General features: G+C 37.2%; 1 protein-coding gene across 1 annotated transcript in view; it reads left to right on the forward strand.

The window, feature by feature from the left end:
- The window catches only part of smid (nuclear valosin-containing protein-like smid), a 402569-nt gene that overhangs the window by 22298 nt on the left and 353196 nt on the right, over positions 1–27075 (forward strand). The window contains exon 3 of the mRNA XM_090375537.1: positions 8312–8424. Coding sequence (XP_090231663.1) covers positions 8312–8424 — 113 coding nt within the window. The remainder of the gene's footprint in view (positions 1–8311; positions 8425–27075) is intronic.

The following is a 27075-nucleotide window of genomic DNA, read 5'->3' on the forward strand; positions in this document are numbered from 1 at the left end:
TTCATGAGTTCATTCCTATATAAGGCAGTGTTATCAGTGCAAAAAAATTTCGGTGTAAATGGAACTATAGGTTACTGGATTAGCCACTGCTGCTTCATGTTGCCGATCAGGCTTGTTCTGTTGGATTAGATAAACTTTTTATGGGTTATTTTCCAAAAACAGATCAGTTAGTGTCTCTGGTGAAGATTGCAGGGTTTTCTCTATAAATTCAGGATTTTTATCCTGATTTTTAATGGCTGCCCATTGGATACATGCAGTTTACATGAAAAACATTTATGTAGGATGACATGATACTCTTGTAGTTAGCACAGTTGTTGTGACTGCTGTTCTTCCATACTATGTTGGAGCATTTTGGCTCAATTCAGATTTTCATGGAGGAACTTTTGTGGTCTTTTTTCTTGCTTGAATAGGCTAGATAGTCTTTGTTGGTAGATACAGGTTTTTTCCCTATATTGAAATCTGATTTTTTATCTACAACCTAGGCATACTTACCAGTGGTGGCAGTTAGATATACCAAAGCTGAATTGCCCTGTAGACTTGGTATTCCTAAATTGCTTTGTGACACATTGACAACTTAGGTAGCCACCCATCCCACTTGCTCTTAATTCTGACTCACTCCTAATCCAACTGCAGATTACAAGCAATTTATAGCAGTGTCTCATGGCTTCAGCTACTTTGAGACTTATTTTAACCTTTGATTTGGCATGTAAGGCATATGGTATCAACCAACACAGAAAATGGCACTTCCGTAGCCAGGAGGGCAGGAGCAGCAGTGCATAGCACACGCTTCTTGATTAGACCGTGGTTCGAGCCCGTGACCACCAAATATGGAAAGGTCAGGGAATGACCACCACATATCCCCGGAGCAATATGGCCTTAGTTGCTAATGCTCCTAAAAACCAAATAACAAACAACACAGAAAATTGTCAGTTTTTAAAAAAAAAAAAATGAAAATTTCAGTTCCTCAAGTATAGCAAAATCTCTCCATTTGCGCAATTAATTATTTTCTTTATTGGAGATGTAAAATTCTTTAAGCTCATTTTTGGAGAAAATATTTAAGCTTAATAAGATAATAGTATTAAATTTCCATAGATTTGTCAGCTATCCATTAGGAAGTGAGTGAAAACTGTCTTGAGGCAGTTATAGGAAATAATTTGTTTGGATCACTATAATTATATTAAATCACTGTAGTAAATTGAATTCACTTTCTGAATTCCTCTAACTATTTCTGCGTAATTCTGGTGCATCCTCTTGGAAGAATGCATTTGCAGATAGATACACTACAGCCATAAAGGAATGTGCCTAGTCAGAAACAATTCCCAGCTAACATGTGGCATCCAGTGTTGCTCCACTGGTATCATGGGGGGGGCCCCACTGTGTGTCACAAAATCACATACCATTATACCATCACCAACCTGTTGTTGATATGGACTTGTACCTGTCAGTACGAGTCCATATTTTAGTGCAGGCATAATTGTAAACTTTTCTTCTATAAACTACTTAGCCGCTTCACAGACCAGCATATATTGACTAATAGAAGTCACACACCCTCTGAGGAGAGGCCAGTAAGTCCAGAAACAGCTACCATATATTATCACAATAGCATTAAATTGATCTAATACCTTGCAGGCTATTATATCAGTTGACTGCAGGTTGCCTTAACCTTACATTACAGATAACCACCATTTATTTGAAAAAAAAAAAAACCAGGATTATTACAAGACTTTACAAATTAAAAATTTATCGAAGCAATTGCATGTAATAGAATAGTGTTTTACATATCAGTGTTAAAGAAACATCTTAAAATTTTACTTATCTACTTATTTTACTTATTAACTAACTACAGATTTAGGTTTTGTTTTTAACTCTGCAGGCATACATCTGATATTCCAACTCCTTCCACATTTTATTTTGTTGTGTGTGTCTTAGTATCAGTAGTGGTAAATGATGCAAGGAAGTAAGCTTATACAGTATCAGCCAGGAAAAAAAAAAAAAAAAAAACACTGATCAAGTCATCTGTCCGTTCCCTCTAATAATTTGCTTAATTCTTAACTAAATTTATTCAAACTACACACCTCCACAACACTAAGAGGAAGTTTGTTCCAGTCACACTATTGCCGAAAAAAAATTTTCAGCATATCCAGCCTACAGCCATCCCTTTTCAATTTAAATTTATGTTCCCTTATGTGGGTCATCTGAGTTTACTTAATCTTTTGAAAGCCTTAAAAAAAAAAATAAACACTTCAATTGGGTATCTTTGCAGGTTCTTAGTTTCCGAGTGCTACAATTTGTGGAACTGAAGTCTTACTTGGTAAGGGTACAATTTTGTGTCCTTGACTAAACTTGTTACTCTTTCTGTGCCCATTCCAATAGATCCACATTCTTCTTCTTCTTCTTCTTCTTATTTCTAAAATGAAGTTTCTACTATATGCAGTACTCAGGATGCAGCCTAACCTTTGCTTATACAATAGGACACGCGCCTCCTTGTCCCAATTGTCAAAATTCCTGTATATGATTGGCCTAAATCTTACTAAATTTATGTCAGAGTTCCCCATTATAACACATTCTAATCGATTGGTCTACTCTATTTGTCTGTATAGCTCTTCATTTTACTAATCACAACCCTATGACTTGCCACTACTTTTCTTTACTCTAATTTTTTGTTTTTCCAGTGCTTATGTCAACAAGATGCACTGTTGCACTGTCTTGGAGTCTATATGCTTTCTAGCCAAGAGCATAACTCCTCCCACCCCATCCTCTCTGAACTCTTCAGTAAAAGTACTCTACATATGCAAATTTTGAATCCCATACAAGGTGTGGCTATTAAATAATGAGACGGTTGCAACAAAATAAATATAATGAAATATTTCATACCTTACAAGTTTCACTTTAAAATAATTGCCTTCGGCTTGCACACACTGCTCCACATGTTTCTTCCAAGCACAGAAGCATTTGTGGAAGTCATCTTCTGTAAGTCCTTTTAACATTTCAGTCATTTTTTTTCTGAATGTCTTCAGTGGACTGAAAATGGATTCCCTTAAATACATTTTCAGTTTAGGGAAGGGAAAAAAGTTACAAGGGGCTAGGTCTGGCAAGTAGGGTGCATGTTCATACACAGGGATTTGTGTTTTGTCAGAAACTGGCAAAATTTTGTGTAGTGAGTAGACTTAAATAATTCAGTAACCCTAGATTTTGTTGTAAATTCACACATTTCCAGTTTAAACTGAGCCTCATCTATTTCAAACCATTTTTTTTATTTCCTGCATCAAATCAGACGTGATTTCTACTAATAGACGATTGGTAGCAAAATGTAGCACACTGTTTTCTTTCTAGATTTTTGAATCTATGATCAAACTCACTTTTCAGTTTACTTAAGAATTCTAATATTATATCAGTTTCATACATATTTGTTACTTCATCTTGAAAATTTTTAACAGTGGGGCTAGAAAATACAGGCACTCCTTCACTTACATACAAACGACTTACGTACAACTCGCAGATATGTACAAAGTACAAAGCTGTTGTTCTGTTCGGTTATAAGAATCAATTTTGAACACCTTCGTGATATTTTTCTAAAGCAGATATCTGGAGGTCACCACCATAAAACAATAAAAACAATTAGCAGTTTCCGGTTTATTGGGCTTATCTGTTAGTGCAATCTATTAAAAACAGGTAGTAAACTCGATCTTATTGCATCTGCAATGATACCAATAGCTGGAATTCTGTGGAATTATGTGTTATTATTATTAATTCTAAATAAATTTTCAGAATCTTCTCTTCATTCCTATTTTTTGAGCTTCATAAAGTTGTTACTCCATATCTCACTTGCCCTTATCGTGTTAGTTGCAGTTTGTGCGTGCCGTGTTCTTTTTTTATTGATTGCTCATCTTTTTTACTGTTTTAAATTTTAAACCATCCCTAAAATGTCAGTGAACAGAAACATCAACTGTTACTATGTACATATTACAGTACGTACTAATTAAGCTATGCACATAAGCGTAAATTTATTTTTATTTTGCTAACCTGTGGGAAATATTCTTCCGATTTTAATGCATTATTTAATTTTGTTAATTGGAGGAAGTAAAGTGTAAATTTGTGCTCTATCTTTACTTTTATAGCCTGTGGATAATATTTCTCCTATTTTTGCTTATTAGAATAGCCTTTTAATACAATTAAAATTCAGTTCTTAATCGTGTTCACAATGACTGCCGCTTACTACTATCGTATACAATAGTGAATGGTATTTTATTTTGGAGAGTCCATCATAAAGTGATTTGATCGTAGATTAAATTAAATTATGTATCGTATTTAGATTAAATTAAATTATGTATCGTATTTAGATTAAATTAGTTTTGAATAAATACTGTACTCTGAATTATTATTCATTGTATGTTTTTTCAGCCTCATTTAACTCGGTTACAAATCGTAACATGCTGTACATGGTAAAGTTTGTTGGAGGTTATAATCGTAGTGCATTGTACTGTACTGTACATGTATTTTGTATCTACAAGACCGAAGTTGGACTTACCTACAAAACAGATTTATGTACATGAAAAAATACCGATTAAGTGCGTAAGTCGAGGAGTGCCTGTAAATTCATTACTTCTTGAATGAAAAGCTCAAGTTTCTTTTTGAAACTTAAGATAGACTCATAGAGTTCAATTATGTTTTTATCTTTTCCTTGTAGGCAAATGTTTAGATCATTAATGTAAGAAAAAAATATCAACTAAAAATGCTAGACTTGAAAGATGGTGGGTGTCCTTCAAAATGTCAGCAAAAATATTTAGTTTTATCACTCTCTTCAATCTACTGCAAAAAACTCATAATTTCATTTCTTAAATCCCATATCTTTTTCAGCATTCTTCCCTTGCTTAACCACCTCATGTTGTAACCAGCTAGGTCAGGAAACTCAGCATCAACATCTTTTAAAAACTGTTTTAGTTGCCCGTGTGACAGTGCTGATTTTCATTGCATAAAATTAAATTATTTGGTCATTGAGTTTGGAGAAAGTGAAAGGCTCCACTCAGTTTTGAACACAGTGTTGCAGTATGTATAATACAGTGATAGGAAATTTTTTTTTTTTTTGTTCTTTAAGCCTGCCAGCTTTCACCTATCATGGCTGGAGCTCCATCTGTTGTAATGGAAAGCAAATCTTCAGTTTTAAGTTCTTTGAAAGTTAATAAGTTAATAATTTTAAAACTTCATTACAAGATTATTTCTCTTGTTGTCTGTCAGTGTAGAACTAGTAGTCCCAATAAATCTTTGACAAACATATTACCATATACAGAACTCACAAAAACTGCAAGCTGGGCTGTATCTGTGCAATCCAAAGTTTTATCCATGGCTAAAGAAAAGTATTTGTATGTAGACAGTTCAGCAAGTAATTAAGCTACATTGCAAATTCATAACAGTGTCAGAAACATCAGCAGTTCATGTAGCCATATAATTTTACAGAGATACTCTAGTGTTGAAAATTTTTAACTGTTTCTTCTCTCTCTAATATTTTTACTGTTTCTGGTATTCATTGTTTCACCACTTCAGCATGAGTGAAGGGTAGCATTTTCTTAGCTAGAATCCATGATACTCTCAAAGAGGCTTATGTACTTTTTTTTTCTGTGATGCAGAAAAAAAAACATATGCCTGCTTGTATGATGCTTTTAGGTTATCTATTTTACTTTCTCTGGATTTTGAGTGTGGGGGAAATTTTACTTGAAAATCATTAAGCTTGGTCTCTCATAATGTCTTTTCAGATTACGTACTTTAACAACTGACAGGACTTAATTATAGATTAAACACAAGGGTAAATTATTATTAAGTATTATGAAACAAAATTCATTTGTCCATTCTGCTTTAAACTGATGGTTTTCACTGTCAACTTTTCTTTGTTTGGGGAAAGACATTTTTGGCTAAAATCATATAATAAAAACAATGTTAAAAAAAGAATAAAGGAAGTACATAATTAAATTGGAAATTTCATGTAAAATGCATCTCAGTCACAGCTTGTTGAAACACAATGTCACCATCTGATAAAGTTAAAAAAAAAAAAAAAAAAAAAAAATAGGCTTAATTCATTCTTTTCCATTTATATGAACAGTTATTTTTAAAAGCAGCTACCATGTAAATGATACAAATTCAGTTATTCTAAAACAGATTTTCCATTTTTTTTACAGAGATACTCTAGTGTTGAAAAACAGTTGGTAATAATATGCTCTAGTGATAATATCAGTAATAACAGTAACTTAGCTGTTCTCAGCTTGGTGGTAGATTCAAAATAACTGCTATGAAAACAGATTCATATTTATTCAACTTGTACTGATTTTTTTCTGCAATTTCCACACTCTTCAGCTACTAATTGGGGGGCTAGTTTAAACATACTGGTGGGCTGGAAGTGGCCCACGTGCTGCCATTTGAGAAGTCCAGGTCTAGAGGATTATTTTGTCTCCCATTGAATTGACTGTCTTTTAGTTTCTGGGTTGTACTGGAACAGTCAACTTTCATCGAAAGTCTGGATCTTCAATTTTTTTCAAAACATCTCTACAAACCTGGAGTATTCCCAATCTTTGATCATTCAAAATTTTTGGTGCCATCTTGGCACAACTTTTCTCATTCCTAAATTTTCATTTAAAATTTGTGTAACTGTTTCTTTGTCCATGTTGAATTCTGATACAACCATTCTAATGCTTAAATGATGATTACTTCTAATAAATGAATTTGTGGTCCACATTTTCATCAGTTTTCTTGGATACTGGATGTCCTGGTCATTCATCATCTTCCATATTCTCCCTTCTTTCTAAAAATCTCTTATGCCATTCAAACATGCAAGTTCTTGACAGTATCTTTTTATTTTAATTATCTTTTTATTTTAAGTTGGTGTTTTCTTTAGTTTTGTTAAAAATTCGAGGTTGATTCTTTTGTCTGTCATTTTTCGGGCAAATTGCAAAAACACAAGGTAATGAAAACCTGTCTCACTACGAAGTGAATGAACATGTTGGAATGTGACTTAGCACATAACTAGGGAAGGGATCAAGATCAACTATGCTTTTATTTTACAGTTGGCATGGGTGTGTAGTTCAATCTCAATATTTAATAATCGCATCTCATATGTCTGAGTGGCACCATGTTTCTGATATCCCTACGATGTGCACATTTGATGATCCAATAAATGCTTGAAGTTCCTCAAATTTATTTACTGTACTCAGCATTAGTGTACATGCAAGTGTACACTAAATTTCTAATATCCTAATATGTACCAGTATTGCTAATCCAATGATGGCCACCAGTAGAGTAGGCCTTGTAACCTCCTTGTTTTCTAAGTTGCATGTATCCCAATAGAAGCAACACAAGAATCAATTTCATTTCTGCCTATGGCTGCTGTTAAACTATCAATTTTATCCCCCCCACCCCCCCAAGTGTGCAGTTTTATGTTTAATTTTGTCTCCATATAACATCAGCAGATATATTTGAACCCCTTTTAAGTGTATCCTATCCCTGTAACAATAGCTCTTCTGTTATCTATCACAGACCTTGCTTAGAAAATTCTACCCCATGAGCATTGCACAGTCTCAACAGGGCTGAATTCATTATCTCTAGCATCTGCTTGACAAATGCACTCAAAAAGAATAATCTGAATATTTCAATCATTGATTTTGTATGAGAGAGTGAGTTATATGAGCCTTGTGAAGAACCTACATGATTATTTCAGTGGTTAGGGAGCTTCTCATATAGCATGTTTTTCATACCATCCTTATGGAAGTGTAGATAGTTGCTACCCTGTGTAAATGCCATATAAGGTCATCCCTAAGTTCTGGCATCAAGTAGCTGTCTAACAGAACCAGATGAGTGACACTGTCTTCATTGAATCAGCACAAAATGCATGACCTTAGGACTGTTTCAAGTAGTCAATATTTAGAAATATTCAGTATTTAGTCATAGTTGATATTTAGGACTTAGGAATTTAAAGAGCACTAGTGAAAATTCTTCTCTTTTTTTTTGCTTGTTGAGAATATCTGGTTTCTTCTGCTAGTCCCTTTCATCCACTAATGGTTTTGGTAACTGACATAATGGAAAACTACTTGAAATCTGCTTTGTAAATATTTTGAGAATTTATTTTTAACCCACATTCAGGTTTTTGATTTTGGAAGTTTATTTTTCAGATTTTTGTACTTTGCATGGTTGGCAGAAGAGACAGGATAGTCTCAGTGAGCAAAAGTGACATGTCATGGTACTTCTGAATTCCTTTCAGAATAGTGCTGTGCTAAAAAATTTTTTTGATAAAAAATATAATTTATTTTTATACTTATTTGATATATAGCTCTCAATTATTTGGAGAGAGATGAAAAGAAGGCCAAGGTTGCTGTTGCAAGTGATGTGATAGATATCGATAGTGATATTTCTTCTGACGTGGAGAGTTACATTGCATATGAGGTATGAAACTTTCACTTATTATTTGTGTTCCTGTTGTAAATTTCTGAAATAAAATAAATAAATTTTCTGTTTTATACTTTGGGATGATCACACAATAGAGGGGGGCGGGTTCTCAGAATAGAATACAAGAAACAGCACCCTATTTAGCAGTCACATGGGCTTGAGCCACAGGCACTCAGAGCATGTGTACATGCACACTTGTGCATGTCCATTTGACTACACAGCCTATTTATTTATACAAAGTTAAGTAGGTCTTTTTTTTTAAATATTATTACACAAGGAATTTATACTATAAAGCGTTTAGGGTGTAAGCCTCAAGCTATGGAAAAGTCTAGACTATGTATAAGTATAGTGCGAAAGCATCAATAATACATAGCCAAATCTGAATGAACAGAATATTAGCAAAGCGGCATTGTTTTAAGTTATATTTCATATTTAGGCACCTCCAAGGCGATCTGATTGAGGTGTATAAGGCCTTGAATGGATTGAGCAGGCTTAATGATGAGGGAATTCTTCCTCTTACTCAGATTACAAACCTGAGGTGGCATAGATTCAAACTGAGGAAAGACAGTTGTAGAATAATGTGTGGAAGTTTGCCTTTAGCCAGTGGGTAGTTGATTGGCTGGAACAAACTTCCATCTGTTGTTGTGGAAGTTGACAGCTTAAATAAATTCAAGGTGGAACTAGACAAACATTTGGAATAAATGGGTCAGTGAAATGGAAAGGGATTTTTTTTTTTTTTTTTTTTTTTGGCTGATGCTGTATAAGCTTGTTTTCTTGCATCATGTGCCTCTACTAATGCTAATGCTATTGTGAATACCTTCACAACGAGTTGCCATGATATTGCACTACTTTGAATAAGTAACGCTTCACCTGAGGAGAAGACTAATGTTACTTATTCTCAGATGGATACCACCACCACCCAGATGGAACCGTTACAGGACTATTTGGCCCTTCTTTGGTGGGTGGGTGGGTAGGTACCCGAGTGATGCAATGATGGCAAAACAGTTATGAAGTATAACTCCACAATATGAGAGATGCCTGATGGTGTATGATGTATTTAGACTATAAAGCGTTTAGGGCGTAAGCCTCAAGCTATGGAAAAGTCTAGACTATGTATAAGTATAGTGCGAAAGCATTAGCATTAGTAGAGGCATATGATGCAAGAAAGCAAGCTTATGCAGCATCAGCCAAAAAAAAAAAAAAAACCACTCCCATTTCACCCCTCTGTTTGTTCGAAATACCTGTCCAGCTGAGCCTTAAATTTATTTAGACTATCAACTTCTACAGTTGGTTGGTTGGTTGGTGGAAGTATGTTCCACCAACCAACTACCCGCTGACTAATTGCAAATTTCCACACATCTATCCTATATCTGTCTTTCCTCAATTTGAATTTTTGCCCAGCATTGAGCATGCTCAAACCATTCAAGACTTTATACACCTCTATCAGATCACCTCGCCGGTGCCTAGTTTCCAGACACTGTAATTTGCAAAACTTAAGCCTTTCTTCGTAAGAGCAACCCTTTGTTCCATTCACTAATCTTGTTGCCCTTCTCTGTACTCGTTCCAGCAGCTCTACATCCTTCTTGAAATGAGGCCTCCAGACCTGTATACAGTACTCAAGGTGTGGCCTGACCATTGCCTTATACAAGGGAATAATCACCTCCTTATCCCTTCTAGAAAAATTCCTGTATATCATTGACAAGACACCATGAGCTACTCTTGCAGCTTGTCTGCACTGCTCAGAGAACTTCATATCTGCCTGCACAATTACCCCCAGGTCCTTTTCATTCTCTACCACTGTCAGTGTAGTACCACAGAGTTGATACATTGCTCTGTGGTTATTGTTTCCCATATGTAGTACTTTACAGCCACATCTTAGCCCATCTGCTCAACCTTTCCAGATCCTGTTGCAGCAGAATAGCACCAGTGGTGTCCTTAACAACCCTGCCAAACTTTGTATCGTCTGCAAACTTGGACATTAAACTTGATATACCATCATCAATATCATATATAAATACAGAAAACAACAATGGACCCAACACTGAACCTTGAGGAACTCCACTAATAACATTAGTCCACGATGAGCAGTGTCCATTGATTACCACTCTCTGTCTTCTCCCCCTCAACCATCCCTTTATCCCTATCAGCAATTTGCCTCCATTACCACACTGCTCTAATTTGTGCAGCAGTCTTCCCTGTGCAACAGTATCAAAAGCCTTTCTAAGATCCAAATATATAATATCAAAGTTATTCCCTGCATCCAGTTCTTTTGTGACTGCATCATAGTATCCAATCAAATTGGTCAGGTAAGACTTTCCCTTAACAAAACCATGCTGTGTCCGAGCTATAGCTGTAGTCTTGTCTAGATGATCCTGCAGTGCTTCTTTAACCAGTGCCTCCATTAATTTTCCTGGAACAGAAGTTAAACAGGTCTATAATTACTTGTACAAAGTCAGTGTTAGTTGTGTCAGCCTTTGATCCTCCTTTGTGAATTGGGGTCCCATTTGCACATCTCCTGTCTATGGGTACCTCCCCTGAGTCCAAAAAAGCTCTCATAATTATGTCTAAGGGTTTGCTTACTTCATTTGCTGCATCCTTTAATATAACTGGATAGATCTCATCCACCCCGGGTGCCTTTTTTTATGTTTATCCTCAACAATTTTTCCTCCACGTTCCTCTCAGTTATTACAAAATCATCTAGCTCACTTCCAGAGTTTACTTCACCTCCGGCATTCCCCTTCCTGAATAACTCCTCATGTGTGAATGTAGATGCAAAATACTCGTTTAGTTTGTTAGCCACATGAGTGGGATCCTCAACTGTTGAACCATCAATATCCAGTGGACCAATCTGATTCATCCCTTTCCTTCTAGAGTTTACATAGGTAAAGAACTCTTTTCTATTTTTCTTTGCATCCTTTACCAAGGATTTCTCATTACCTGCCTTTGCCTGCCTAATCTCCTTCATGACTGGGTTAGAGACCAGCTTATATCTATCATAGGCTTCCATGTCACCCATAAAAAATACATGTATCCCATGCATTTTTCTTCTCTGCCATATGTCTCATTAGTTCATCTGACATCCATATAGGCCTAAACCTTGAACAATATTTCTTAGTTGGTATGTAAAGCCTAGTAGCTTCCAAGATAAGTTCTTTGAATGCTTCCCATTTTGAATTTGCTGTTGGTAACATCATCAGTTGGTCCCACTGTATAGAATTTAAATACTGTCTCACACCTCCGTAGTCGCCTTTGCGAAAGCAAAAACCATTCCCTTTATCTGCAGATTCTTAATGCATGAAGAATCACTACTGATAATCAGATCAAGAGTATTGCTCCCTCTAATTGCCTCCCTAACATGCTGATGTAGAAAACAATCATCCAATAAATCTACAAAAGCCTTGCTAGTGTGTGAGTGACCAATCCACAAATCCCAGTCAATATCTGGGAAATTAAAATCCCCCATTATAAGACTCTCTAATTTACTGACCCACTCTATTTCCCTGTACAGTTTTTTATTATACTCATCAGAGTCATTAGGCCTATAGCACACTCCTACTCTCAATTTTGATCTCCCACTGCTTATGCCACACAAAACTGACTCGACACTGCACTGTCCAGCCATGTCAATTGGCTTCACTTCCTTGGATTTTGTGTTTCTTAACTAATAGCATAACCCCATCCTCCCTTCCTGTCCTGTCCTGTCTATCCTTTCTGTATACATTGTACTCCCCAAATTACAGTTCTGCATTCCTTATATCTGTGTGATACCACGTCTCTGATATCCCAACAATATCTGCCTTTGATGTTTTGAGCAATACCTGAAATTCATCAGATTTATTTAACAAACTCCTAGCATTGGTGTACACGCAAGTATATATGCACCTGTTCCTATTCTTAGCTACCCTGACAGAAACCATGTGTTTACTTGTAACGCAATGACTCTAAGCAGTCTCTGAAATATCCTGCTTCTTGTTTTCCAGGCTGCTGCTCATTCCAATAGAAGCAGTGCAAAAATCACTTTCACCTCTGCCAGTGACTGCTGTTAATCCATTAGTCGTTTTATTTCCCCAAGCTAGCAGTTTTCTGACCCACCTAATACTGCCTCGATATCATCAGCAAATATTTTTGCATCCTTTCTATTTAAGTGTATCCCATCCCCGTAGAATCAGTCTCTCCTGTTAACAAGTACAGATCAGGCTGAAAAAAAATTCTGCCCTTGAGCCTTGCCCAGTCTTTCCAGGGCCGAATTGATCGACAAGGCTCCCATTATATACTTCCTCCTATCGTGTATGAATTGCAGACACTTTCAAATTCAACCCTAATTCAGGGTTTTTTTTTTTCAACAGTGACCTGTACTTGTTAAGTAATTCCGCCGGTCTCCTACTCTTAATATCATTGGTGCCAACATGTACAACTATATCACCTTTTGAGCCCTTAAAAGATGATATCCGCTCTACATCATCAACCTTTGCCCCTGGCTGACATACCCTGGTTTTCCACCTATTGTTTTTACAAAGCATGTTCCCTGTTTCCCTGAAAATAGAGTCACCAGTAACTACTAGTTCCGTTTAACATTCTGCCATGGGGGTTGCCGCTGTGTGGCGTGATGTCCAAGTGCAAGCTCTGGCATTGATGGGACCCTCAATTTAGATCCTTCGAGGGCATCCACCCTGTCCTTCAAGCTCTCATATAGGCCCATAACAATGCTGAGTTGTCGTCTGATTTCCTTACACTCCTTACATCGCGCACATACAAAGACACCCCCCATGGCAATATAATGTTCCGTACCCGATTGCTCCACAAACATCAAGCAAGCAGTGCATTTTAAAAGGCTGTGATTCAGAGGGCAACTGCGCCCCTCAGTTCTCCCCTGAGCCATAGCACTCCCATTAGTTGTAGTCTTTTGCTTTGTTGCTCTGGTCTGAGTCATGATTTTGATTTAATTTCAATATAATTTCAATTTCAGTACAAAATTATAACCCTAAACTTGAATCTCAACACAGTTATAATGCTATATATATTTTTCAGTATTGAGTATTATCTACGAGTTCCGTTTATATAACTTCCGTTTCAAGTTATGTATTAATTAATTATGTTATGTTTGTAATCTAAGTCGTTATATACGTATTTAGTTAAAAAGTACAATTCAATTGACAGTGAAGTTTAATAGATTTTACTGATTAATTGACAATATTACATAATCTATGGACACTTAATTATTAATTAACTTCCAAATCTCGCTGTCTCAATTCAGAATAAACTACGGATCCTGACTAGGTCTATAAGGTACTTATAGAAAATAATTTAATATAACAATTGGTCAATAAAGCGGCTAAATAACTTCTCGTTCAGCGGAGCTGCAACTTGTAACACGTGGATTTGATACCCTTACCGATACTAAGTAATACTTACAAAATCTCTATCTAAGTTAAACTTAAACTAAGTATCGTAACTAGGAATATAAAGCTACTCTAGAAAGTAAGTTAATATGCCAATTTAAGCTAATAAAACAGAAAAAACTTCTCTATTCCAGGAGCAGTAAAAACTTCTTCTGCACAAGTCTACTCTCGTTCTCCCCTCTCATCAATAATACATAGCCAAATCTGAATGAACAGAATATTAGCAAAGCGGCATTGTTTTAAGTTATATCTCATATTGTAAATACCTTCACGAGTTGTCATGATATTGCATTACTTCGAATAAGTAACTCTTCTCCCGAGGAGAAGACTAATGTTACTTATTCTCAGATGGATACCACCACCCAGATGGCACCGTTTCAGGGCTATTTGGCCCTTTTTTGGTGAGTGGGTAGGTACCCGAGTGATGCAGTGATGGCAAAACAGTTATGAAGTATAACTCCACAATATGAGAGATGCCTGATGGTGTATGATGTATTTTTGACTATAAAGCATTTAGGGCGTAAGCCTCAAGCTATGGAAAAGTCTAGACTATGTATAAGTATAGTGCGAAAGCATCAATAATACATAGCCAAATCTGAATGAACAGAATATTAGCAAAGCGGCATTACTCGGGTACCCACCCACCCACCCACCGAAGAAAGGCCAAATAGCTGCGAAACAGTGCCCGTCTGGGTGGTGGTATCCATCTGAGAATAAGTAACATTAGTCTTCTCCTCAGGTGAAGCGTTACTTATTCGAAGTAGTGCAATATCATGGCAACTTGTTGTGAAGGTATTCACAATATGAGATATAACTTAAAACGACGCCGCTTTGCTAATATTCTGTTCATTCAGATTTGGCAATGTATTATTGATGTTTCGCACTATACTTATACATAGTCTAGACTTTTCCATAGCTTGAGGCTTATGCTCTAAACGCTTTATAGTCTAAATACATCATACACCATCAGGCATCTCTCATATTGTGGAGTTATACTTCATAACTGTTTTGCCATCATTGCATCACTCGGGTACTTATCCGCCCACCGAAGAAGGGCCAGATAGCCCTGAAACGGCACCATGGGGAGCCTGATGATGTCCGGAGTTTCTAAGAACAGGTAACAAGTCTTCCCCACTGGGGAAGCACCTATTCAAGGAGTTTTGAGTTTTTGAGTGGTGTGAGTTGAAGGAGTTACTGTCCCTTTCATTCTTCTACACTGTTTCTTTTCCTTTTCCACTCTTACTATTACTTTCCCTCTACCTTTTTGCTTTTCTAAGTCTAATAGGGACAAGTGGTCCTGAGCTGGATATTATCATTCTTCTCTTTCTTGGTGATTTCCTTCTACTTCTCTCTCTCTCTCTCTCTCTCTCTCTCTCTCTCTCTCTCAGGGTTACTCGGGAATGAATTTTTTTTTGGCTGGTGCAGCATAAGCCTCAGTCTTCTTTGCAACATTCTTCTCTTGAACAGCCTTAGCACATTTATTGGAAAACCAAGGTTTAGATAAAGGACGAGATTTTAAAGTGGAGTGTGGGATAAAGGATTCCATTCCTGCAAGAATAATTTCACTGACATGATCTGAGCAAACATTGACATCAGAAGTTTTGAAACAATAATCCAACCAAGGGAAAGAAGAAAAGAAGTCTCGCAGGTCATCCCATTTTGCATTCTTGTAATGCCAAACAATACGAGGTTGGGAATAGCCATGAGATAAAGGTTCCATTGGAGAAGAGACAATCACCAAGTTGTGATCTGAAGTGCCTAAAGGACCTCTCACTTCGACTGTGTACTTGGAAGGGTTGTTTGTGAGAAAAAGATCAAGCGTATTGGCTGTATGATTAGGATTGTCCAGTATTCTTGTAGGTTAATGAACAATCTGTGCTTGGTCATTAGTAATTGCAAAAGCCTTAGCATCTCGACCTGCTGGGTCGGTGTGACTAGGAAACGGAAGCCAGCTGGAGTTGTGAACATTAAAATCACCAAGGAAAATTACCTCACTGTTAGGAAAGTTGGACTGGAGAAAGTCAAGTTTCAAAGAGAGGAAGTCAAAGAGCTCCAAGTGATTAGTGGAGTTGGGAGAACGGTAGAGACAACAGATGAATTTGACACAATGAGGTAGAGAGATTTTAAGCTAGAGAAGATCAAAGAGAGGAGATTCCAAATTGCCAAGACTCTGACAGGGAATATCAGGAAGGACATATGCACAAGTACCACCTTTGAGGCAAAAGGGATCGTACAGCGAATAATTTGGGCATCTGAGATGAGCAGTAGTTGAATCAACCGATAACTGAGATTCTGTCAGAAAAAGTACATGGGGTTTGGCAGACTGCAAGTGGAAATGGACATCGTTGAGATTAGAATTGAGACCACGTATATTTGTGAAATGAATTAGGAAATGCTTGGGAGGTTTAGATCTTTTCGCAGATAAGCTTGCTCTATTAGTTTGACAATTCATGGTGTATTCAATAGTAAGAAAAAGTGGGTTGGACATGCTGTATGAAGTAATGAAATTTTTGGATATGGCGTACACGTGGTAAGAATATATCCAGATCCTTGACATAACGTGGCCTCGACAATGCTCCCCGCATACACACTACTCGGACTCCCTCCAGTCACTATCTGGCAGAGTAGAAGTAGCAAGATTATACACCAACTGATCCGGAAGCCTCCTAGAGAGTTACCAATAGGTTCGATCCGGTGTACTAACTAGCAGCCAGCCTGCGAACACCATTTTAGCCTAGAAACTGTTGGAAACTGATCACTGCAACAAGATAAGTACATGAAAACAAAATATCTTGTGAACTGAGAAAAAAATAAGACACTAGATAAAAATAGGCTGCACATTCTAAATCAGCATTAAAAATATGTGAAGTCCACCATATTTCTATCGAAAAAGATTGTTCATTATTTTTAGTTATCCATGTCACTTCTTTATAAAATCAAACACACTGATGTGATGCATAAATGCATTGCTAAAATAAAATAATAAAATGTGTATAATAAATTGAATATTGCATCATTTTTATATTCAGTAATTTATGTAATGATGAATTTGTAGGTCTTTCTTTTTCTATAAATGAAGGTTTTACACATTATATCATGTGGTTGTATTGCACAGAAGTAAAGTGGATGAAATTTACTTTCTTTGTTTCATTCATAATTCTGTTTTACATGCAGATGGAATAGGCAAAGCAAGCGTGAATGTCTTAATGTGAGTGATTTCAAATTTCCCCCTTTTGATTGGATCAAGTGGGAGAGATGCTCACTGAGGGGACAGAATTTTTAAATATACTACATAATTATTATTTGTATCACCACGTTAGAGAAAATATTAGGGGTAAGAATATTCTAGACTCAATTATCATCCAAGGACAAGATGACTTCATAGTATAGGAATCGTTATCAGGAAGTGAATATGCAGTTATAAGTTGGAAGATAGTATTAGTAACGGCCGCATGGTGCAAGAAAGCCTATGGCTTATGCTGCACCAGCCAAAAAAAAAAAAAAAAAAAATCCGAACAAAACAATGATAAAAACAAAAAAAAAAATAAATAAATGAAATAAATAACTAAATAATAATAATTAAAAAAAAATAAAATAAAATATAAATAAAAAGGAAATTAAACCTATCATCCTATGCGCTTCCCTTACCCGAAAGTACTATCCAGATGACCTTTGAATTTCCCCAAACTGTCGGCCTCTACCACCCGTGAAGGCAACTTATTCCAGTAATTTATAACTCGCTGGCTAAAATAAAACTTCCTGCAGTCCAATCTAAACATTTCCCCCCCGTAACTTGAATTTATGTCCCCTAGTTCTAGCATCATTTATAATCTTGAAAATTTGGTCCTCATTCATTTTACTGATGCCTCTCAGAGCCTTAAACACTTCAATCAAATCTCCTCTAAGGTGTCTAGTTTTCAAGCTCTGCAACCCACATACTCGAAGTCTTTCTTCATAAGGACGCCCTTTTGCCGATCTCACCATGCGAGTTACCCTTCTTTGCACCCTTTCAAGAAGCTCGATGTCTTTCTTTAGGTGCGGTCTCCATACTTGAACACAGTATTCCAGGTGTGGTCTAACATAAGCCTTATATAATGGGATTATCATGTCTCTATCTCTACTTGCAAAAGTTCGATAGATCATCGATAGGACATCATGGGCCTTCCTTGCAACCTGTTTACAATGCTCAGAGAATTTCATGTCTGACCGTATCATAACACCCAAGTACCTTTCCTCCAGTAATGGGTTTAGTTGAACTCCACCAAGTGAATAAGTTATTTTGGGATTACTGTTTCCCAGGTGTAATACCTTACACTTTGTTGGATTAAAGCATAGCTCCCATTTTTCTGACCATTCCTGAAGTCTATCTAGGTCTCTCTGAAGAAGCTCAGCTTGACAGTGATCATTAACTACTCTACCAATTTTAACATCATCTGCAAATTTAGACATCACACCTTCTATCCCTTCATCAATGTCGTTTATGAAAATTAAAAACAACAGTGGTCCTAATACTGATCCTTGGGGAACCCCACTTCTTACATCAACCCAATCTGAGGAATAGCCATTTATCACAACCCTCTGCCTCCTGCCCTGGAGCCATCCTTCTATCCAGCTAAGGATTTTCCCAGTGATTCCAACCTGTTCCAGCTTATAAAGCAACCGCTCATGTAGGACTGATTCAAAAGCTTTGCTGAAATCTAAATAAACAATGTTGAAATTATTCCCTAAATCCAGCTCGTGAGTGATCCTTTCGAAATAGCGAACCAGATTTCTTAAACATGATTTTCCCTTTACAAAACCATGCTGAGTATCCTTGAGAATTTCAATTCGATCCAAATGATCCTGAATTCCACCCTTGATCATTGCCTCCGTGATTTTCCCTACTACTGAAGTCAGACTGACAGGTCGATAATTTCCAACTTCACTTTTAGAGCCACCCTTATGTATGGGAGATACATTTGCACTTTTCCAATCCAAGGGAATCTCCCCAGAGTCTAGTGATGCTCGCATAATTAGCCTCAATGGTTCAATGCACTCGCTTGGCGCCTCTCTTAAGATTATAGGGTATATTCCATCAACTCCAGGAGCCTTACTGGTCTGTAGGCTCGAAAGTTTTTTCATTAAATAATCTTGCGAAATTTCAATATCATTAATTACATATTTTTTAACTTCGCTCCCACAATTTCCCATTGCCACAAAAGGCTTTTCATTTGTAAATATCGATGCAAAATAACTGTTGAGTTCATCTGCAACGGCAGCTGGTGTATTTATTACTATCCCCTTTCCCTTACGTAAAGGTTCGATCTGGTTTGTCCTGCTCTTCTTGGTATTTATATAAGTGAAGAATTCTTTATCCCCCCTCTTTGCTCTGTTTGCTAGTGATTTCTCATAAACTGCCTTTGCCTGTCGAACCTTTTCTGTGGCTCTATTACACATCACCTTGTAGCTGTTATAGGCTTCAGTACTTTTTATTGCTCTGTAACCTTTCCATGCCACCTTTTTCTGCTCAAGTAATGCGGCAACTTCACTATTCATCCAACTTGGAACCCTTCTCATGGAGTATTTTTTTAATGGTATATACGCATTCAAGGCATCTGTGATTAATGTTTTAAAAGCGTACCACAGTTCAATTGTATTCATTCTCAGCGCGATATCTACCCAGTTAATAGAGGCCATGGCATCGTACCTTAATAGTACCTTAAGGGTTAATAGTACCTTAAGGCATCGTAATTTCCTTTTCTGAAATTAAAACCCATTCCTTTGCCTTTTACTTCTGCTACCTCTCTCGTCATCATCCACCATAGAACTCCGTGATCACTTCCTGCTACTGATTCCTCTACTGTCAGCCCTGTTATGTCATCTGATTCATATGTGATGATGAGGTCTAGGATATTCTTTTCTCTAGTACTTTCCCTGACATGTTGATAGAAATAACAGTCATCTAGTTGATTTAAAAATTTTGTTCCCCATGTCGAGTTTCCTTCCCATTTACTCCAATCAGTTAGAGGCAAATTGAAATCACCCATAATAAGGAATTGACGCTTACTTGCCCATTCCATTTGCATGTAGAGGCTTTTGTCATAATCTTCACAATCACCTGGTCTGTAGATTACTCCTGCTCGCATTATACCTTTGTTTCCAACTATCTCACACCATACAGACTCTATACTAGCATGTGAAATGTCTGAATCCGGGAAAGCTATCATCGCACTCAGGCTGCTTCTGATAAGAAGCAATACCCCACCACCCCTTCTATCTACTGTATCTTTCCTAAATACATTATACAAGCCGTACCGGAACTCATCATCCCCAATTTCCGGGTGGCACCACGTCTCTGTAAACCCTATTATGTCCGCGTTACTTGTTTTAACCAGCAGTTCGAATTCGCTCATTTTATTGACGACACTTCTAACGTTACTGTATAAACAATTAAGATTTACTGTTCTTGTATATTTAACAACCCTCACACAACCCTTGAAGTTTTTTAGGCTCTTTTCCCTGATATTAGCTACCCGCTCACGTGAAACGTCTTTTCCCCTAGAACATCTAGATAATAGCATTAGTAGAGTCATTTGATGCAAGAAAGCAAGCTAATGCAGCATCAGCCAAAAAAAAAAAAAAAACCCACTGCTACTTCACCCCTCTGTTCGTTCAAAATACCTGTCCAGCTGAGCCTTAAACTTATTTAGGCTATCAACCTCCACCACAAGGGATGGAAGTCTGTTCCACCAACCAACCACCCGCTGGCTAAAGGCAAATTTCCGCACGTCTATCCTACATCTGTCTTTCCTCAATTTGAATTTATGCCCTCTCAGGTGATTTTTCTGAGCTAGAGGAAGAATCCCATCAGCATTGAGCATGCTTGAGCCGTCTCTTTCTTCATTGAGATGAAGAAAGAGACGGCCGGTTGTTAAAGTTAAATGCTTGGTTTTAATTTCAGGAACGGGGACTGACAGTTTAAGATGCTGCATAGCCTCTCTCAACTGGGCAGTTAGCACAAGGAGGGTGAGTACATTAGAATTATGGAATATCTTTAAAGCAATAATCACAGAAGATATGAATGCATATTACCATTTAGAAAATATAACATGAGAAGGATACTGAGATGGATAGATACAATGTTAGCCAGTCTAATATAGCATAAAAAGATGGTGTGAGACAGTTACAGAGCAATGAAAAGTACTGAAGCCTATGACAGTTACAAGTTAATCAGGTAGCACAGAAAATGTGAAGTTGGCAATGGCTCAATATGAGAAATTAGTGGCTAAGAGGGCAAAGAATGGAGACAAGGAGTTTTTCATGTATGTAAATATGATGAAGAGGATGATGAATCAGAACAGACCCTTGCATAATGAGTGTGGAAAAGGTTTAGATAACCCAGCTGACTTAATATCAGTCTTTACAGACAAAAGAATCTCCCCCTGTCCGCAGTAAGGACAGGCTGTGCAACTGAGCAGTATATGAAGGCAGAGTTGTATGAAATTAGTACTATTGAAATTACAGAAGATTGTTGTTTATTAGAACTTTCCAGCCTAAAGGCAAGTAAGCCTCCTAGGGTTGATGGTATATACTTAGTAATTTTGATGGCGGTAACAAAAGAGTGCATCAAATCTTTAAGATTAATTATATGACATCATTGGACTCGGGAGAGATTTATTAGGGACTTGGGAGAGATTTATTAGAGATTTATTAGCGACTTGGGAGAGATTTATTAGGGACTTGGGAGAGATTTATTAGGGACTTGGGAGAGATTTATTAGAGAAATGCCAGTACATCAATGTAGACATTTGCAAAGGCAAAATGGGTAACTATAGGCTGGCTACTCTGACTTCAGTGGTAGGGAAAATCATTGAGACAGCATTAAAATGTGCAGGTACAAGTTACACAAACACGGTTTTGTTAGGAAAAAATCACATTTAATTAATTATATTTGGTTAGGTGTTTTGACACACTTGCCCATGAGCTGAATGTAGGAAATAAGTTTTGACATTGTTTATTTGTAATTTAGCAAAGCAGTTGACTCAGTCAATGTATAATGATTCAGTTAGTATATAAGCTGGAACATATTGGAATCACAAGTAAGATTCTAAGATTGATCACAGGATGGCTGTAGGCAGAGGGTTATGATAAATGGTTACTCTGTGGATTGGATTAACATTAGCATTGGGATTCCCCCTCAAGGATAGCTTTTGGATTCTGGGACCACTTTTGTTTCATAAGTGACATTGACAAATAGAAAGAGGGTGTGATGTCAAAATTTGCAGATGTGAAGATTGCGAGAAAAACACAAAGTTGTTAATGATCATTCCCAAATAGCTTTCCTTCAGGTTGACTTGGATAGACTTCAGGGACGGTCAGAAAAGTGGCAGCTATATTTTAATACAGCAAAGTGAAGGTCTTCCATTTGGGGAATAGTATCCTGAAAATAACTTATTATACTTAGTGGGTTTGAATCAAAAACAGTAGAAGAAACCAGTGTTTTGGGAGTCGTAGGATGAGCATCCTGCTTGGTGAGAAGGGGTACCCATATGAGAAAAGTTCTGGACATTTTGAAAATAAATGAAGACAAAATTTTCACTGTTGTAAATGATTCCAGAACTAGTGACCATAAATGTTGATTATATGGAAAGAGGATTAGAAAGGATTGTGGGAAGTTTTCTTTAAGTTGCTGAGCTGTTAATTAATGGAATATGTTACCTCCATGAGTAGTTGAGGCCGATTGCTTAGGGAAGTTATTATTATTAGTAGTCATCATCATCAGCCATTTTCAATCCACTGCAGGATGAAGGCCTCTCCAGCAACTTTCCAGTTCCTTCTGTTTTGAGCACTGGCCATCCATTTACTACTCAAAAACTCATGAATTTCATCTATCGATCTCCGCCTTTGTCTTCCAGGTTTTCTTCTAGCTCCTCTTGGGTACCATTCTGTTATTTTCTTAGTCCATCTGTCATCATGTCTTCGAGCTATGTGTCCTGCCCAAGACCATTTTAGTTCTTTAGTTTTGATAAGAATGTCCTTTACTTGAGTTTGCTGCCTAATCCATGTGTTTCTCTTCTTATCTAACAGTCTGATTCCCAATATAATTCGTTCCATTCTTCGCTGTGTAGTTCTTAGCTTCTCTTCCATTCTTTTGGTGAGTGCCCAAGTTTCACTTCCATAAGTCATGGTGGGGAGTATACATTGATTCATTATTTTACGTTTCAGACAAACTGGGATATTGCTCTTCAGTATGTAACTATATTTCCTGAATGCTATCCATCCAAAATTTATTCTTCTCTTGACTTCCAGCCATTTATCATTATTACAGCTAATAACTTGTCCCAGATAAGTATATGACTCCACCTTTTCAATTACTGCTCCTTCAATCATTATTTCCCTTTCCGTGGCATACTTGTTCATCATTACTTTTGTTTTAGCCATATTCATCTTTAGTCCAAAATCCTTACTAACTGTGCATAACTGATTAAGATTTTCCTCTAATTCTTTGGGATCGTGGCTTATGACACAATGTCATCTGCAAATCGTAAATGGTTTAGGTACTCTCCGTTCACATTGACTCCTTTCTGCGACCAGTCTAATCTTCTGAAAGCTTCCTCAAGGGCAGCAGTAAACAGCTTCGGAGATATTGTGTCTCCTTGTCGAACTCCTTTCTCAATTTTAAATTTCCTACTGTCTTTGTCTAGTCTAATAAAGGATGTAGCACTCTCATATATTTTCTTCAAAATCATAATATATGGAGTATCTATGCCTTGTCTTTCCAGTGCCCGAAACATTGCCTTATGCTGTATGGAGTCAAATTCCTTTTCATAATCCACAAATGCCAGGCACAATGGTGTTTTATATTCATTTGCTTTCTCCATTATCTGTGATATTACGTGAAGGTGATCCATAGTTGAGAATCCTGTCCTAAAGCCAGCTTGCTCTTTCGGTTGATTCTCATCAAGTATTCTTTCTAATCTGTTAGTAATGACCCTTGTGAACAACTTGTAGATATGGGATAACAAGCTAATTGGTTTATAATTTCCAATTTCTGATTTATCTCCTTTCTTATGCAGCAAAACTATGATTGCATTATTCCACTGCTTAGGCATCACATCTTTTCTAATGCACTTTGTGAAGAGCCTTGCCAGTTTTTGTGTTATGTCTCTTCCTCCCAATTTTAACAACTCTACAGTAACTTCATCTTCCCCCGGGGCTTTCCGATTCTTCATTTTCTTCAATGCATGTTCTACCTCATCGGGAAGAATATCGGGTATGTCGTATGTGTTGCTACTTTGCAATCCATCTTCCCCACTGCTGGTATCATTCCCTCGCTCCTTGTATAATTCTCTATAGTAGTCTTCTGCTATTTGAATTATGCCTTCTCTGCTGTTTATAAGTACACCATCGCTATTCTTCAGTTTCAGTATCATTTGTCTTCCTGTATTACTGCTCATGGCTGCTGATTTAAATCCTTTGTTTTCCCTTAATGCTTGTTCTACTTTTCTTGTGTTAAATCTTCTTATGTCCTCTCTGAGTCTCTTTCTAATGGCTTTGCATAACTCAGTATACTCAATTTTCTCCCTGTCAGTGTTTTTCTTGCTCTTCATTTGTCATCTTTGGTTCATCATGACAAGTGTTTCTTGACTAATTTTTTCTTCTTTGGATTTCTGTTTCCCTATAGGTTTCTTGGGCTTTATCACTTTCAGAAAGTTGTAATATTCCTCGTCCATATTCTTGGTCCTGAGAAGTCTGTAAAAGCTCAAACTTGTTCTTAAGTTCCAGTACATACTGCTTTTTCTCCTCCTCTGCTATTTCAAAGACCTTTTGTATTATTTACTCGAGTCAGTTTTTTCCTTTCCTTTCCTACATCTATATCAAGTGTACATCTTACCATTCTGTGATCACTTCCAACATTTACCTTATTCAGGACGGTAACATCATTCACAATATATCTTCTGTTAGTGAGGATGAAGTCGATTTCATTAGTTGTTAATCCATTTGGACTCTTCCATGTCCACTTTCTGTTCACCCTTTTCTTGAAAAAAGTGTTCATTATTAGTAGTAGCGACATATAATACAAGAAAGCAAGCTTCAAAAAAAGAGAAAAAAACATCCTCTCACATTACCTGTCCATCCTGCCAATAATTTATCTAGTTCTTCCTTGAACTTATTCCAATTACCCAGTTCCACAGCAACTAATGAGACTTGTGGCAGAGAAGAAAAATTCATGGGATGCCTATAAATTATCATACCACACAGAAGCCTATGGTAGATATAAGTCTATAAAGTCTGTAAACAAGTCACAAAGGAGATTAGACCAAATGAAGGCAGATTACATGAAATCATTGCAAAGGATGAAAAGAAAAACAGCAAAGACTTCTTTACTTATATAAACTCTAGAAGGAAGGGGATGAATCAGGTTAGTCCACTTGATATCGATGGTTCAACTGTTGATGATCCTGTTCAGATAGCTGACAAACTGAATGGGTATTTTGATTTTTACATTCACACATGTCTGTAGGGTAGTGGAGGACAGAAGCTTATTAAACTCTAACAGGGAGCTAGATGATTTTGTAATAACTGAGAGCAAAGTGGAGGAGAAATTGTTGAAGATAAAGATAAGAAAGGCACCTGGGGTGGATGGGATCTATCCAGTTATATTAAAGGAGGCGGCAAAGGAAATAAGCAAACCCTTATCCATAATTATGAGAGCATCCTTGGACTCAAGGGAGATCCCCATGGACTGGAGTTGGCAAATGTATCCCCAATTCACAAATGGTGACACAAATAATTTCAGACCTGTTAGTTTTACTTCTGTTGTGGGAAAAATAATGGATTCACTGGTTAAAGAAGCATTGGGATCATTTAGACAAGATTGCAGTAATAATTCAGAGACAGCATGGGTTTGTTAGGGGGAAGGCTTTAGGCCAGTTTGATTGGATACTGCGATGTGGTCACAAAGGAACTGGATGCAAAAAATAATTTTGATATCATATACTTGGATTGCAGGAAAGCTTTTGGTACTGTTGCACATTGGTTGAGTGGGAGAAGACAGAGTGGTAGTCAATGGACACTGCTGTTCATGGACCATTGTTATTAATAACTAATGTTATTAATTTCGTTGTTAGACCCATTGTTGTTTTGTACATTTATCAATTATATTGATGAAGGTATGTCAGGCTTATTGCCTAAGTTTGCAGATGATATGAAGGTTGGCAGGGTTGTTAATGACAGGATTCATGCTGTTCATGCTGTTCAATCTTGCAGGATCTAGAAAAGTTGGTGGACAGATGGGCCGAGAAGTGGCAACTAAAGTTTTACATTGACTGATGCAGAGTACTGCATATGGGTAGCAGTAATCCCAGAGAAATGTTCCAACTGTGTGGTGCTACACTCAGGGCAGTGTAGAATGAAAATGACCTGGGGGTAATTGTGCAGTCAGATGTGAAGTTTTCAGAGCAGTTCAGTAGGTCATGGGGTCTTGTCAATGATACATAGTAATTTTGCAAGCAGGGATAAGGAGGTGATTGTCCCCCTTGTATAAGTCAGTGATCAGGCCACACCTTGAGTAATGCATACAGGTCTTTAGGCCTCGTTTTAGGAAAGATGTAGAGTTGCTGGAACAAGTACAGAGAAGGGCACCAAGATTGGTGAGGGAAACGAATGGGGTCCTCTTACCAAGAAAGGCTTAAGTTCTGTAAATTGCAGTGTCTGGAGACTAGGCACCTGTGAATTGATCTGATTGAGGTATATAAGGCCTTGAATAGTTTGAGGAGGCTCAATGCTGATGGGATTCTTCTGCTTGCTCAGATTACGAACCTGAGGGGGCATAAATTCAAATTGAAGAAAGTCAGTTGTAGAATAGATGTGTGGAAATTTGCCTTTAGATAGTGGGTAGTTGATTGCTGGAACAAACTTCCATCTGTTGTTGTTGTGGAAGCTAATAGCTTAAATAAATTCAAGGCAGAATTAAACGAATGGATGAGTGAAATGAGATTTTTTTTTTTTTTTTTTTTTTTTTGGCTGATGCTGTATAAGCTTGCTTTCTTGCATCACATGCTTCTACTAATGCTAACAGATAGAAGTTTGTTCCAATAATCAACCACCCACTAGCTGAAGGAAAACCTCCACACATCTATTCCTGCAACCACCCTTCCTCAATTTGAAATTATGCTCCCTTGCATGTTAGTCTGAGCAAGAGAAAGAATGCCATCATTGAGCTTGCTCAATCCATTCAAAGCCTTAAATACCTCAATCAGTTTGTCTC

The sequence above is a fragment of the Mastigoproctus giganteus genome, chromosome 6 (genome assembly GCF_048544385.1).
Source record: "Mastigoproctus giganteus isolate SK-2022 chromosome 6, ASM4854438v1, whole genome shotgun sequence".
NCBI classification, from domain to species: domain Eukaryota; kingdom Metazoa; phylum Arthropoda; class Arachnida; order Uropygi; family Thelyphonidae; genus Mastigoproctus; species Mastigoproctus giganteus.